This window comes from Cetorhinus maximus, chromosome 1 (assembly GCF_964194155.1).
Source record: "Cetorhinus maximus chromosome 1, sCetMax3.hap1.1, whole genome shotgun sequence".
NCBI lineage: Eukaryota > Metazoa > Chordata > Chondrichthyes > Lamniformes > Cetorhinidae > Cetorhinus > Cetorhinus maximus.
In genome coordinates, this window is record NC_135879.1 from 91,351,407 (window position 1) to 91,368,190 (window position 16,784).

Consider the following 16,784-nt stretch of genomic DNA (forward strand, 5'->3'; position numbering starts at 1 on the left):
GTGACAAGGGTTTTTTTTTGTTTACTAGGAATCAGATCACAGCTGAAGCAAAGTAGTTTTCTAGTGTTACTTTATTTTCTGTATAAAAACACCAATCCCACACAAATTAAGTACTAGAATTTATATTTCAAAATACATTAATATGTATTGTTCTTTGAAGGTAATAAATAACAGCATGGAACCTTACAGTTCTAGAACTAAATAAGCTTGCAAGGTTTTTCATCTACTGAACTACCCGGAAATTGGAATTGTGAAGGTCTGACTAGAATGACCACATACAAACGTTTATCTAGTTCACTGAGTGAGCCCACTGGGTGTTGACTTAAAAGATTCTGTGCCTTTCTGCTTTTAAAAGGAACCCAGTATCTCTTGGGGGGAAAAGGGAAAGTGCAACGGCCATTAGTCTTGGGTTGATCAGGAAGAAGCTTTAATTGTCAGTGCTTTTCTTGTGGTTTATCAGTTTAGGATATATGTAAGCTACATTTTTTCAGATAAAGATGACTTTTTGATATGCTGCACTTGTAATTTATTATGCCAAGACAGGAAGGGCAACTTGCCCTTTAAGTAATACATAATTTTCTAAGACCTCTCGCTTTTAACGTTGTGATATAAATGCACAAAGAAACACTCTGCAATAAATGATTATTGTACAATAAAGTGAGAAAATATTCCTTAGACAGATTTTTATCGCCTCTTCAGTGGGCTTGTTAATTCTTTGCTAGTTCCTTAAAAACCCCAGCACAGAAATGGTTAACGCTAATAAATTTTATAATGGTACTTCCTAGAAAATCTCAAATTACTGGGGGGGATGAAAATATGTTAATAAAGAGATCTTTTATTAAAGGCAATACTGGTCACGCAATAATATATCCCTTAAGGTCCTATGTCACTATCATCTTTATTACTCTTTGTCCTATGTCATTTGGAATCAACAATAACACCTCTAAAGAACAGAAATGCTTTACCTAACATGCACAATTGGTAAAAGAGAAATTGTAATTCTTTACTTTCATTCTTGACAGAATTTTAGACTATCCAGCCTGTGGGTAACTGGCTGAAATTGCCCCAACAAGATATTAAAAAGCACATCATGGTTTATTAAGTCTTACTCCTTAAGAGTAAAATCATATTTTACCATTAATATTGACCCTACTCAGCAGTCTTGTGACACTTTGTTGTACTTAGAATGGGGTCATTGCGCAAATGACTCCAACAGAAAACACTGCAGTGTGGCTTTCATAGCCAATGTGCAGAAGTGTAAAGCAGAAACCAATTATCGTTTCAAAGTTAAGGGAGAAATTTGGACAAATTGTAACTGGGCTGCTCTTGTGCACATACTAGCAGCCAGCAAGTATTAGCATTATTAATGGAACCAGTAGGAATAAAGTCTACTTTGTATTTTGTAGTAATACAACGAGAAATTATTCCACTAAACAGGTAGAACTGGATGGTCCAAGAAAATCAAGCTGATCAATTATTTTTTAAAAAATTTAAAAATAAGAACATGATTACATTTGGGAATGCTGGGCTTTGCTCAGTGGCTCTAACCAGAGACAGCAGTCACTCAATGTCACCATGATGCCAACAAAACATGCAGCATGAAACACAAATGACAGTGAGCATGCCATGGAGCATTATAGTGACACTGTGATCATGACCAGAACCTTTCACTTTAACACAAATGCCAAAATGTACTGTCGCAGGAAATGACCCCAGTACTTCAAAATAATTCCTGTAGCTTGAATGTTTAAATCAGAAAGTTTGCTATTTGCAATATTTTTGACAGTTAAGTTTTTCTATAGATAAAATTACCTTTTCTATATTTTAAAGGGTGCCTCCCACTCATTCTCCCACCTACATTTTCTAATTTGTTTTAAGGTAGTAAGTTTACCTGAGGAAGGTGCAAACTCTGAAGGAACGCTATCTTTTGTGCTCGATATACACCTTGGCCACATTTGAACTTCTTTTAGGTTACTGCCAATACAAATAAAAAAGGTGGCCAAGGAATTCTGCCTCCTGCTGTACTGGCAGTCCTCGCCCCAAACTTCAACATCAGCTTCCTACTACCGGTGCCCAAAAAGGGAGATTTTAGAATCTGTCCAGCCTTTCAATTTTGGTAAATTATCCAACATCCAGCACTAGATGAGCAGAAATGTCCTCCAAATAAATATTTGGAAGACCAAAGCCATTGTTTACAGTCCCTGCTCCAAACTCCAACCCTCTCCTTGGCAACTGTCTGAGACTAGACCAGTCTGTTTGCAACCTTGGTGTCATACTTGACCCCAAGATGAGCTTCCGATCAAATATTCAGCCATCTCAAAGACAAGCTATGTCCACCTCCATAGCATTATCTGACTCCACCTTGTTTAAGCTCATCTGTTGTTGTAACCCTTATTCATGCCTTTGTTACCTTTTGGCTTTAACTATTCCAATACACTCCTGGCTGGCCTTCTTCATTCCATGCTCCATAAACTTGAGGTCATTTAAAACTCTGCTGTCTGTCTTAACCCGCAGTTAAGTCCCATTCCTCTATTATCCTTGTCCTCTCTAACCTACATTGACTCCCTGTCAAGCAATGTCCTGATTTTAAAATTCTCATCCTTGTTTTAAGTCCCTTCATGCCCCTATCCCTCTCTACCTCTGTAATCCTTACAGCCCCATAATCCTCCAAGATATCTGCACTCCTCTAATTTTGACCTCTTAGGCATCCATGATTTTAATTGCTCCAACATTGGTGATCGCGTGTTCAGGTGCTAGTCCCTTAGCTCTGAAATACCCTCGCTATACCTCTCCACCTCTCTCCTTCACTTTCCTCCTTTTAAGGTGCTCCTTAAAACCTACAGCTTTGACCAAGCTTTTGGTCATCTATTCGAATGTGCCATATTTTGTTTTACAATGTTCCTGTGAAGCTCCTTTGTATGTTTTATAGGATTAAAAATGCTACATGAATACGTTGTTGTTGTAGCTCATACTTATCACCATGTCAGGTGAAAAATGACCTTGCTGTTCTGTTTGCTATCTATAGATGGTGTCTGATCTGCTGAATGTTTCCAGCATTTAGTTTTTATTTCAGATTTCCACAATAGCAGTATTGCTTTCATATCATTCTCTGCTTCCTAAATTGCCACTATAATGGAGCTCGTTGTTTTCATTAGCATAATTTGAAACTCATACAAACTACTAGAACTTCACAAGTGTACCCTATCTAGTTTTCAGTAGTAAATTAGCATAAGTACAGATATACAATAACGGAGGGAAACATACCCGTTAAAAGTGGATACAAAAATGTTCAACATTTTTACACAGACGCTTTAGGGGGATAAAAGTTCTTTTAGTGTAATCCAACATCTATATGTAAACATTGCTCATCAATCGTGGAAACAATGACTGAATTTCAGCCACTGTACATCAGGTTTGTGAATCTGCCTAAATTCATGCCTGCTAGGATGGTTCAGTTGGTGGCACTCTCCCCTCTGGGATGGAAGGATTATGATTTTGAGACTCATGCCTGGAGGAGATGAATTTAACTTTTGATTAACCAACAGGTTAAATGCACCAGCAGCCTACCCATTCTAACATAGAAGAGACTGGAGCCAATTAGCAACCCAAGCCATTTTAAAATAGAACCATCAAGCCCTCCACTCCTGATGAACATTTCAATGTGTACTTTTTAATGGTTTCATTGACCTATTTGATTGCTTAGGTCTTTAGCTCCACCCACAGGCTTAAGCAAACTGAGAAGATTCCAGAAAAAATCAAGCTCTGGGCTGAGACCATGTGTGTATTGAAATCTCTGATCTTAAAACCACATATGTATAGAAAATCCTGAGAGTTCTGAGGTATTTTAAGGTATAGTTCTAAATCAATAGCAGGTTCATTTACAAGTGTCATCTTTGCATTGCTCTGAGACAAATCAGACATATAAGATATACAGCAACTTGTTGAACACATAAAAGTTTAACTTTACCACTTCCCATGTCCTGGGAGCAACAGATTTCATGGTTCAAGACCTACTTGCTTACTACTGGGATGGACAGTCTGGATGTAGCAGCAATTCATAAGGTGATACTCGTACATTGTTTCGGAGCAAAAGACCAGCGAATACGTGAGCAGCTCATGTCTATGTTTGATACGGCAGTAAGTGCTCTCAAAAATACCTTCGGGCAAAGAAAAGTGTGATGATCGAACAATATATATTCTGTCAAGAGATCCCAGGGAACTGGTGAGCCTATCAAACAATATGTGGTAGCATTGTGGAAATTGGTTCTATGTGTAGATTTGGTACACTACCGAATGAACTAATTTGTGACCTATTGGCTGAAAAGACTTCAATTCCACAAAGAATGGAACGTTTCCTCATGGTCAGTAACAGACTGGAAACCCATTTGTAATTGAAGTGGGTTTTGCCTTGGCTCTTCCATGGAAACCGCTCTCCCATGTTCATTGGCTCTTCCCTGAAGGTCCTGCTGCAGGGTCCAAGGGACAGAAGTGAGGTGATATTTCCCAAGGATGGGAGGAAGAGGTCAGCCTCGCAAACCAAGGAGGCATGGATAACTATGGCTGAGGAAGTGAGAAGCAGGAATGTGGTCCCCCAAACAGATCCCCAAAAGATTCATGGACCTTAGGAGGGTAGAGGTGAGTGGTATGACACTTTCAGGTGCCTAGCTCCACACCTGACTCTCCCAGCTTTGTCTTGCATAGCACTCCTCAGAACAACACACTTTGCAGCTCCACTCATTCTTCTCCTCTCGCTGCACCCCCCACTCTACCTCCTGGCACCTCCTCACATCTCCATATGAACAGCCAACACTGTCTCTCACCCTCATCCTATGGTCTTCTTGAATCCACGCCTCACAGCAATTCCCTCCTTTCCACACAAACCATTTCTCACATTCACAACTCCCTTCTCACAGAAGGAAGCACAGCACCCCAGGGAGAGGCATAGAAGTGGCAAGGGGTGGGGTGCACCTTGTTGGTGGCAATCCGTATCCACTGGAAAAGTGGCCTTGCTCCAGGAGGCTGCAGATGTCAGCAACGGCCTTCCATGAAAAAAACCTGAGCCTCCTGTAGCACTGGTGCCAACATTTGTTGAGAGAGCAGATAGGTCCTGTATTGGGAACCTCCTCTCCTTCCAGCTGAATCTGTGTCCATGCCCTCTGACCTGTGGAGGGGCATGTTTTTGAGAAGGCCGCTGCTTCTCCTGTTGCTGCTGTTGGTGTTCCTGCTCCACTTGTCCCTCAGAGGCCCAAGGTGGAGCTGTATAAGCTGCTGTGCCATGCTGCAGTGACGGCCGACAGCAGGGGAAGTGTAAATCGAGGTGAGTGAAATCCAAATTCGGTGAACTAACTTGCAAGAAATTGGAAATCACCTGTCATGGACTGAAAGTAGAAACGGAGAAGAAATGCTGCAAATATCTGCCTCTCACCTGGGTAAGGATGCAGCTATTTAGTTTCACAGTTTGAAGGTTTCCGGCCTGTCAGGTTCACTGGACAGACACACCCCACAGTGCTTAGGAAACCATTGCGCTGGCTGTTTAATGCCAGAATACTGGGTTCAATCCTCTGCTAATTGGAGATCTCAATATTTGAATTAGTTACCTGACAGCTCCACTGGGAATTCCCGCTCAGCTGCACAACCTCCTGGGTTAAACCTGGAAGTGAGTGGGATCATGTCGGGGTTTCTGACTTGACACCACTTTTCAGGGCGTTAAGTCCACACCTGTGCATGCATCTGCCTCCCCCTTCTAGCAGTTGTGCCCAATAAGACAGCACAATTGTAAAGCAATTTATTGAAAAAAGGACTTTGTAATATGATAAAGTGACAAAGGTGCTACATAAAATGCAAGCATTATTCATGACTGCCAGAAAACCAAACTGCTGAAGCAAATGTACAATTCTGGTGACAAGCTGTAACTGCATGCCAAAATGACAGCCATTGAGTGAGAATAGTTGATTTGAATGTAAAACCTGCTTATCCAACATCAATATAAAACATATGACAGCCCAAATTCATAACATTCATACTCCCACCTCATGGGTTATTTTGTCAATTCCTATAACTTTTTAAAAACACCATTTAATTCCTGCAGTTCTAAGAAGAGATGCCGTGGCAGCCAACCTTGGGTTTGTTGGCTTCATACACATAAACATAATTCCTATAAAACAGCAGACCAATTTTGTAACTTCAATGTTATTTAAGTAATATGGAAAGGTTGACCACTGACATACATCAAACACAGCAAAGTAGAATGTGTGTCATCCTGATCATATGGAATCAACGTTAACAGAATATAATATTGCTCTTCCACGCAACAGTATAAAAGAGCTTTCACCTGGACCAATAACTGCCTTGAAACTAGCTGACCCTGCAAAAATGTCACAACTACATTACTTTCAGGGTCAATACCTTCATCTGACAGACATCACCATTTGTTTCTCTACTAATTTTAAGCTATTTAAGGCTTCATTCTAATTTGTGAGTCACAAAAGACATCATCTTGGAATTACTCTCAATCACAGTGGTAGTGGGAAAGCAACCTCTGACTGCCTGGTTTAATAACACGTCTTTGGTGAGTTTATGTTTTAATGTTAACTCTGGTAACTCAAAAATAAAATTGTAACTTTAAATAACCTAAAACTGGGGGGGGAAAAAAAGTATTTTTGATTGCTAAATGCAGCATAATCCCACATTAAATTTAAGGGGCATGATTGCATTCACTTTAATCCATTTTGCTCATTTTACTCATCAAAAGATAAAGAAGATAACTTCCATTTATGTCACTGGAAGATTTGGATTAATTCCAAAGTACAGATGTTTGAGGTAAAATACGTTTGGTGTGGCACAGTGATGTCAGACCAGAATACAGACTCCCAGCTGTTAATGCCAGCACAGATCCAGTTCAATAGTAAATAGATTCAAATCAGCTTGGTAGAAACAGTCTTTGACTGAAATCCATGATGGCTTACAGTTCTTTTTAACTCCACTCTTTTCATTTAACAAGTAACTGGTTTGAGGTGTTCAGCATATATACTTGTTTAACAACCATGACATAAAATGGATGACTGCTAACGTTTAAAGTAAAGTATCAGTTGGGGTAGCAAACCAATGCTATTTTCAGTGGTTATTTTTTGCTACTCCTTGTACCATGGAATATTCTCAAGCCCACATAAGTGGCTACAAAAGTGAGAGGCAATTTTCCGGTACACTCTACCAACTCACCAATTTCCTACAAATAAGATGATTTGTATAGGTATGGTCCAGGACATGCCGTGACACATCAACCAGCATTGACAATGTCATATGTTTCACATATCTAGGCTCCATAATCACCAGCAATCTGTCACTTGATGCTGAAATCAACGCATGCTTCGCAAAAGCTGCAGCTGTTATGTCCAAGCCGAGTAAAAGTGTGGAACAACAGCAATCTGACCGAACACCAAACTGCGAATCAACCAAGCCTGTCCTCAACACACTCCTCTGCAGTTGTGAGACTCTTTTACTCTAGTCTACGAGAAGGCACGAGCCATGAGGCAACTTAAATTTTTAAACCACGTTTTTACCCTCAATGAATTACGTGGTTGACCAATGCATCCCAACCTACCCAACACTGTGCCAAAGCAAGCTGCCTGAAGTGCCACCAGACAATAACTGCAACATTGTGTTGCCTTTACATGACACTCAGCATGCTTCATTCTGATTCCCAACATTTTAACTGAACTGTAATAAAGTCAGCCAGGCATTCTTGAGTTCCCAGAATAGTTTGGAATAGCTTCAAGAAACATCATTTTCAGAGAACAACCCTACGGCAGAATTTTTTGTCTGCGGGGGGCGGTGGGGAGCGCCCAGACTATTTCCCAACTTCCGAGGATAGCGTGGGCGGCAGTGGGAGTGCACAGACTGCTGGATCCAATGGTGACCCGGCAGTCTGTTTAAAAGAAGGCCTGGCAGCCTTTTGTAGGCTGCTCTCAATGGCCAGTGCTAGGCCGCAGCAGAGGGGTTCGGGAGGGCAGGCCAGGCTGGAAGGTAGGCCTGCAGGGGGTCAGTGTTCCCCTCCTTTTTCTGATGACTGCCTTGCTGCCCTCCTCGAGGAGGTTGATCCCCCAGGATGGAAGGAGGAGGCCGCCCTCGACATGATGAAACATGCCTGGGAGGAGGTGGCGGAGGGGGTGAGCTCCTGCAACGTGGTGCGGCGCACCTGGATCCAGTGTCGCAAGCGCTTCAACAAACAATTTGTTGCACTCTGACAGGGTGAGTACCACGCTGACATTGGGCATTTAACTCAGCAGGTAGCCTTACCCTCTGCGGCCACCCATGTGCAATTTGTCCTGATCAATGCTGTTCTCTCTTTTTCAGGAGAACGCGCAGAACGCGGCCGAGCGTGTGAGGACTGGAGGCGGCCAGGCACAGCTCTCCATACTAAGCCACTTCAAGCAGGAGGCCCTTGAACTGGAGAGGTGCCACGCGCCCAAGTCCAGTGATGTCGGTGAGGCTGCGGTGCCACAGCCAGGTATTTATGCCCAACAGTGAGGTCAGCATTGTCCTCCCAACAGCCATAGCACTGATGATTATTAAATTAGTTATTGTTGCAACATTGCTGGACCATTGGGTTTGGAAGGATGAGTGCATAATAATCCGGGGGACAGGGATTAACTTTGTCTTTGTGTTCACGCTAACTGATCCACTGTCCTTGTTCTTCCTTTCAGCATCATCGGAGCAGGGCCGAGAGGAGGAGCAGCAGAGGTCCCCTCTCACACCCATGGGGCCTGAAGTCTCACCAGCGTCACACCATTTTTGCCAGGCAGGCACCAGTGCAGATACTGGCACCTCGATGTGAATTAGAACATCGGCTAGTGTCCCGGGGCACAGCGGTGAGGGCACTTCACAGTCGCTGGAGGAGCTGGCAGAGACAGAGAGTGCCCATTGCGCCAGCGGTAGGAGGATTGCAGAGGACCAGGCACATGCTCAGTCGGTGCCTGATGATTTGCCTCTGGAGTCATCCGCGATGCAGCAAGTGCAGGAAATGTGGCCGGGTGTGCGGGAGCATCTGGGGGAGATACATGGGGCTATGCTTAGCTTGGCCTCCGTGGTGGAGGAGTCTACACGGACGCTCACTGAAGCAAGGAGCCACATGTCCGAGTGCCAAGCATGGAGAGAGTGGTGACTCTCGTGTAGAGGCTCCTCCAGGAGACCCGCCAGGGCTTCCTGGGGATGCGCTCTGATCAGCAAGCCCTCACATCTGCATTGACCTCAGCTGGTCATTGACAGTGTGGGAGATGGTCTGGGCACCAAGTTTCCGAGCTCGGTGCCCATCCATCCACGGTGAGCAGGGGGGTCCGAAGTGACCTCACGTCAATGCAGCAGCTGCCTGTCGTCTCTGTGGGCTCCTCTCAGGGCGCTCCGGATGAGTGCGGCAGCTCCTCCGCCCCTCTGCCAGTGACCATATCATCTGGTGAGGCGCCCCCCGCACATCAAACAGAAAACTCTGCCCCAAAAGTTGTTTATTTGACTTATTTATATCCTGTTCATGCAGTTTTAAAAGAGGTGTTCTAATAAAAATGTCTACATTTAAAATGTGATTGCTGAAGATCTGCTTAGAGCAGAAAATACTTTGAAATGAGCGCAAGACAATCTTAAACAAATCACTGCTCTTGAGTTGACATATAATTAGAAATAAACACATCTTGTTTCCCTTGCACAATTGCATAAATATTGTCAGGGGCATCTGCAGCAACATAGATCTACTGGGAACACTGGAACAGGAGTAAGCCATTTCAACCCTCCAAACTATTCTGCCATTCAACAAGATTAATGAGGATCATATACCCAGCTTTTCCCCATATGCCTCAATATATTTGGCTAACAACAATCTATCAATCTCAGTTTTAAAACATGCAACTGATCCAGTATCAATTACTATTTCTGGAAGAAAGTTCCAAACTTCTACCACCTTTTGTGTGTATAACTTCTTCATTACATTCCTGAAAGATCTGGCTCTAATGTTTGGATGATTCCCCCTAATGCTATACTAGCTAGTGGCAGAAAGAGCTTCACCCAGTCAGAATCACAGAATCACAGTGCAGAAGAGGCCCTTCGGCCCATCGAGTCTGCACCGACACGTGAGAAACACCTGATCTACCTACCTAATCCCATTTACCAGCACTTGGCTCATAGCCTTGAATGTTATGATGTGCCAAGTGCTCATCCAGGTACTTTTTAAACAGTCTACCCTACATTTTCCCCTTAAAATCTTAAACTTCAACTCACGATTTAAGACTCCTAAATTCCAGGGAATACAACCCCAGACTGTTTTATCTCTCTTCAAAATTTAACCCTCGGTGTCCGGGTATCATTCCAGTAAATCTGCCCTGCACTTCCTGCAAGGGCAACATATCCTTCCTCAGGTGTGATGCCCAGCACTGCTCACAGTACTACAGAACATAGGCATCACTGGCAAGGCCAGCATTTGTTGTCCATCCCTAACTGCCCTTGAACTGAGTGGCTTGTTAGGTCATTTCAGAGAGCAGTTAAGACCAGTGAGTCTCATGTCAGTGGTAGGGAAACTATTGGAGAAAGTTCTGAAGAAGAGAATCTATCTCCATTTGGAGAGGCAAGGTTTGATCAGGGATAGTCAGCATGGCCTTGTTTTGAGGGAGGTCATGCCTAACAAATTTGATTGAATTTTTTGAGGTGACCAGGTGTGTAGATGAGGGTAGTGTAGTTGATGTCGTTTATATGGATTTCAGCAAAGCCTTTGACAAGGTCCCACATGGAAGACTTATAAAGAAGGCAAATGCACATGGGATACAGGGTAATTTGGATTAAAAATTGGCTTAGTTGTAGGAGACAGAGGGTGATGACAAAAGGCTGCTTTAGTGACTGGAAGCCAGTGTCTAGTGGCATACCACAAGGATCTGTGCTGGGTCCTCTATTATTCGTCATTTATATAAACGACATAGATGACTATGTGGGGGGTAGGATTAGTAAGTTTGCGGATGACACAAAGATTGGCCGGGTGGTTAACAGTGAGGTTGAGTGTCTTGGGCTACAGGAAGGTATAGACGGGATGGTCAAATGGACAGATAAGTGTTCAGATGGAATTTAACCCTGAAAAGCGTGAGGTGATACACTTTGGAAGGAGTAATTTGACAAGGAAGTATTCAATGAACGGCATGATACTAGGAAGTTCTGAGGAACAAAGAAACCTTGGCGTGTGTGTCCATAGATCTCTGAAGGTGGAGGGGCACGTTAGTGGGGTGGTGAAAAAGGCATATGGGACACTTGCCTTTATCAATCAAGGCACAGATTACAAAAGTAATGTTGGAATTGTATAGAACCTTGGTGAGGCCACAGCTGGAGTACTGAGTGCAGTTCTGGTCGCCACATTATAGGAAGGATGTGATTGCACTGGAAGGGGTGCAGAGGAGATTCACCAGGATGTTGCCTAGGATGAAACATTTAAGTTATGAAGAGAGGTTGGATAGACTTGGGTTGTTTTCGTTGGAGCAGAGAAGACTGAGAGGCGATCGAGGTGTACAAGATTATGAGGGGCATGGACAGGGGGGATAGGGACCAGCTGTTCCCTTTAGTTGAAGGGTCAGTCACAATGGGACACAAGTTCAAGGTGAGGGGCAGGAGGTTTAGGGAGGATGTGAGGAAAACCTTTTTTACCCAGAGGGTGGTGACAGTCTGGAATGCGCTGCCTGGGAGGGTGGTGGAGGCGGGTTACCTCACACCCTTTAAAAAGTACCTGGATGAGCACTTGGCACGTCATAACATTCAAGGCTATGGGCCAAGTGCTGGTAAATGGGATTAGGTAGGTAGCTCAGGTGTTTCTCACATGTAGGTGCAGACTTGACAGGCTGAAGGGCCTCTTCTGCACTGTGATTCTGAGTCAACCACGTTGCTGTGAGACGAGCTTTATATTCTTGATTTATTAACTAAATTCAAATTCCACCAGCTGCCATGGTGGGATTTGAACCCACGTGCCCAGAGCATTAGCCTGGGTCTCTACATCACTAACCACTACGCCACCATCTCCCCTGGTCTAACTAGGGCTTAGAATAGCTGCAGAATAACTTCTACCTTGGTGTGTTCTAGTCTTCTTGATATAAAGGCCAGCATTCCATTAGCCTTTTTGATTATTTGCTGTACCTGTTCATGATATTTTGATGATCTGTGTAATCCCAAGTCTCCTTGGATCTCTACTGTTTCCAGCTTTTCACTATTTGCAAAGTAACCTGTTCTCTCTTCTTTGGTATAAAATGGATGACTTCACATTTACCTACATTGAAGTCCACTGGCCAGAGTTCATTTACCACAGTCTTTCCCATTCATTTGAAAAAAAAAGCTTGCACATTCTTTTAAAATGAAGCCCTGTCACCACAAAAATGATCTAATCAATACCTCATCACCAGTCTGGGGCCGCATCAAAGAAACTCGATGATACTGTCGCCGGAGCAGTGCCCACAGTGCATCAAGTCTGCCCTGGAATTTAAAAAGATACCATTTAAGATAATGGAGAAAAGTAAATAAGGTTCAGACGATCTTTTCTGATGTAAACAATTCTAGGAACCTGTTTTTTTAATCCCCCTGAATGTCCACACTAAGGACTGAATTATACAAGGTGCCTGATTCCCCACTCCCCGAACCCCTGGCCAAAAAGTTGGGAGGTGGGAAAGCCTGCCCAGGGAACACCAGCTGCCCCACAGCCATTTAAACTTTAATAGGCTAGAGGCGGGATTTCCGTCCCTCAGGTATAGGGAGTCCCGGCTCAGACATCTGCCCGTCAATAAGAGTGCCGGCAGCTCTCCACTGCTTTGGGACAGAGGCGTGTAGCTTTAGATTGGGCTTTGGGTCAGTGTTTTGGTGTCAGGCTGGCAGGCCCAGGCAAGGCGGGTGGGGGACTGGGATTTGAGATTCCAAATGGTGAGGGGGGGGGGGGGGGGGCAACCTAGGGGGCGTGGTCCCTCTGATGGACACAAGAGGCCTGTTGAGGAGGGACCTCTACTGCCGCCCACCACCAAACCGCGCAGGAAAATCTGTCTGCTCAGCGTAGGCCTCTCCTGCCGCCAGCTAAATCCTGGTGGTGGCAGGATGAGGCCCTTAAGTGGGAATTAATTGTCCACTTATGGGAGTCAGTTGGTCCACCCAACACCATCCCCGCAGCTGGTATAATTGCACTGGGGGCAGGGGCAGAGCAGTGGGCAGGCCACCTGGATGAGCCGCCTGGCATTCAAACCCACCCATGTAGGTGGGTAAAATCCAGCCCCTCAACACTGCACGCTTACAATTTGTTCTGATATTTCCTTTGCTTTTCACTAATGCAAGTTATCAATTCTATCAAATAAAACCAGCTCCCATTTTTCTTGGCATTTTTATTCTTCTTCTTGTCTTGTTTTTTAAATGATTCTTCCTCTGGACAATGCAAGCAGTAAAGAAGATCACTGACTTTTCTCAATATATAATTCTTGATATAATGACAAGTTCTTGTCATTAGGCCTAAAGCACTTGATTTTTGAATCTTTATTAACTAGTCTCATAATTAGCACTATGGTCCCACTGAAGTACAATATGTTTTTTTTTATTGAGTGGAATATGTGTCAGTAGATAGTGAGAAATTACCTTAATTGGATCATACCACTGTGGTGGAGAAGGACGATTGGAAGATGGAGGTTTGGGCCGCCTTGGAACAAAAGGTTCCTCTTCAGCATCTGGAACTTTTACAACAGCATTTTTGGCCATTTCTAGCCTTGCCCCTTCATCGGTGGATCCCTTATCTCCCCACCGGACCTTGCAGAAAAAAAAGCAATTTCATCAGAGGATATGAAACTTTGCTGAAATTAGACAGAAAAACTATTAGTTCCAACTTGAATGTTGCCCAGATATGTGGTGGGTGAGGTAAAAACTCAACCACTTCAGCAGGAAACATGCTTGCATAATTTCAAATCCTGAGCTCCATTAACCTATCATTGGGCCATTTCCTGAGCAGAATGGGCAGCAAGAGGACAGGGAACAACTACTTTTTTCCCGAAAAATCAGGCAGTCAATGGTTGTGCACCAGCACGAAGGCAGGGAAGGGGATTCTCGGAAGGTCTTGTAAGAGGGAAGGAGGCAGGTAGGTCCAGGACAAGGAAAGCCACCACCTTCCTTGCTCCTGCTCCTCCAGGCCACAACAAAGAGATGATGATGTCCAACTATACACTTGCACTGATGCATGTACCTAATATAATTAATGGAAAAGTTTTATTCTTTGTTATCCTAGGCACATTACAGATACATTACCTATATATCAAGGCTAATCAAGATGTTCTCAAAAGACTTAGAGAGTTGGCAACTATGAGAACAATTTAAAATTTTGTGGGTATCATCCATTCTGGAGTATAAGTTGGGTGGCGGGACAGAAACGAGAGTAAATTTTGCTGGGTGGCAGGATGGCTGGTCACACACAATCTCGTACTGTTCAGTCATTACATATGGCCGTGTGAGGAGCACAGCGAGTCTTGCGGCGGGGTGGGCAGGAAGTCACCATCCCCACCCTTTAGGACCATCTCTCTTTCACAATTCCTGCCCAGAAACCCCTACCCCCACTCCAACCACAGGACCCCCACATCCAACATGCAAGGCCTTCCCTCCCTCCCACATCGTGCGTCCTGCGCCCTCGCATTCCTTCCCTAGCTACCCTACTGCCCCAGACAGTCTGGCTTCCTTCCTGGATACCCTTCCACCCTTTCCAACTTAGCCTGCCTCTCCTGTCCAGCCTTCACGGAGCTTGGCCTACTGGCACCTGATTTCATACAAGAGGCCGATCCTCAAGAAGGCAAAGCAGAGGCCCACTTAAGCCCACAAAGAAGTCTACCTCGCCAGGTGCACACCACTTAAATGCAGTCATAAATGTAAACGTTATTAATTTCTCACTGTCTGAGGAGAACTTAAGTTGGAGGAGGCACTCAATTCTGGCGAGCTGGCCTTCCAATGAGCATGCTTGACATGCACACCCAACACCATTCACTGGGAGCTCAAGCCGCTTTTAAAGTCCTGAGAACTTAATTGTGAATGTTCATCCCGCTGTTGGGAAACTGATTTTTGGAATCCCGCCAAATTAAGTTCCCCTGTCCACCAAGCTTTCCACTGCAGGTGGGCCCGGAAGATTCCAGGCATAGATATCAGAAAAATTCTCTGAATTTCTGATGAGAACAGGGATACTGGCATTGACTGGTGGAAGCTTCACTCCAACCCGCCTCCTGAAGGCCTCTCCAGGAATCTCACCCCACTAATTGCAATTTAACCTTCTGACTCCATTCTGTGAGTTGAAGTCTAATTTTTTCAACTCAAATAGTACAGTAATAAGGAATAAATTTGGTAACATACCTCCATTCGTTTAATGCCACCAACACCTCTACCACCATAGTATGAGGCATCTACTGTTGGCCACTGCTTTTTTGCTACTGGGTCTGGTTCAGGTTCCTGTATATTAAAGGGATTAGTGTGACAAATTATTTAACTTGCAAAAATAAATGTATACATATGTATATAAAAAGTTTCCTTCAGCTTTGTACTAAACTTGTAACTGAGCATTAACAAACCATTCTGAAAGGGGAATGAAGGTCATTTCCACTTTGGGTATCAATGAGAAATGGGCAGCAGCAGACTGGCTGCCGGTTATACACTCCATTCTATTTTTCTCGCCACTGAAGTTAATGGGAAGTATAACTGGCCAGATATATAATCGGGTGGTTGATCTGCAATTGACAGTTTTTCACTCACACCCAAAGTCAAAATTATTCCCAAAAAAATCTGAATTAGCTAAATAAATCTTTTGGTCTATGTCAAAAAGGCAACTTTGTAATTTTATTTTTAACCCTTTTAACTTTTGGTACAAACATATCTCTAAGAACATTTTTATTCATGAATCAAATGAATCAAAAAGAACATCTCAAACTGGCCTGAAGGGAAATTGGAAAGGGAGGGATTCAGACATTGTGGTCCACATTGGGACCAACGACATAGGGAAGAGTAGGCAAAAGGTCCTGTATGGAGAGTACCGGGAACTAGGAGCTAATTTAAAGGACAGAGTCTCAAGAGTCAAAATGGCTGGATGATTCCCCAAACCACATACAGATTGGCAGAGATAAGCAGATCATTGAGGTAAATACATGGCTGAAGGAGTGGCGTGGGAAAGGGTAGTTCAATTTCATGGGACATTAGCACCAGCACTGTTACAGGCTCCAGGACTAGAACCAGGATCCTAGTGGAAAGGATAAACAGTCACAGGACTTTGTACTAGTAAGTTGGTGGGGGGGAAGGTTTCAGGTGTAAAGGTAGTATAGATAATAGTTTGAAAAGAAACTAAAAGGAAGAAAGTAGAGTAACAGTGAGAAATTGTGCTTTAGGCATACAGATAAAAGAAAACAAAAAGTTGTAAAGTAAAGCAATCAGGAAGAGGGAAATAGGAGACGTGTTAATAAGATAGTAGAGCAGAAAGACATGTTAGTGTGTGTGAGACCCAATTTAACTTTCTTTTACACAAACGCATGGAGTATAAGGAACAAATTGAATGAATTGTAGGTGCAAATCAACTTGGAACGTATGACATGTTAGCCGTTACAGAGGCATGGCTGCAAAACTGTTAGGAATGAGAACTAAGTATACCAGGTTGTTAGGTCTACAGCAAAGATATATGAAAACAGCAGAAGAAAAGGAGTAGCCTTAATGACTCAGCATTAAACCATTCCATTGGTATGAGAGGATATAATGAGAGGTATGAAGGCAGCTGAGACTTTATGGAT

The 16,784-nt window shown here is 43.6% G+C and overlaps 1 protein-coding gene across 1 annotated transcript in view; it reads right to left on the reverse strand.

Annotated features, from left to right (window-relative positions):
• antxr2a (ANTXR cell adhesion molecule 2a) overlaps positions 1 to 16,784 on the reverse strand; it is a 303,824-nt gene that overhangs the window by 122,721 nt on the left and 164,319 nt on the right. Inside the window, exons 14-16 of the mRNA XM_078543719.1 lie at positions 15,367 to 15,462; positions 13,621 to 13,788; positions 12,403 to 12,483 (exon numbers count right to left, since the gene is read on the reverse strand). Of these exons, the coding sequence (XP_078399845.1) occupies positions 12,403 to 12,483; positions 13,621 to 13,788; positions 15,367 to 15,462 (345 nt within the window). The remainder of the gene's footprint in view (positions 1 to 12,402; positions 12,484 to 13,620; positions 13,789 to 15,366; positions 15,463 to 16,784) is intronic.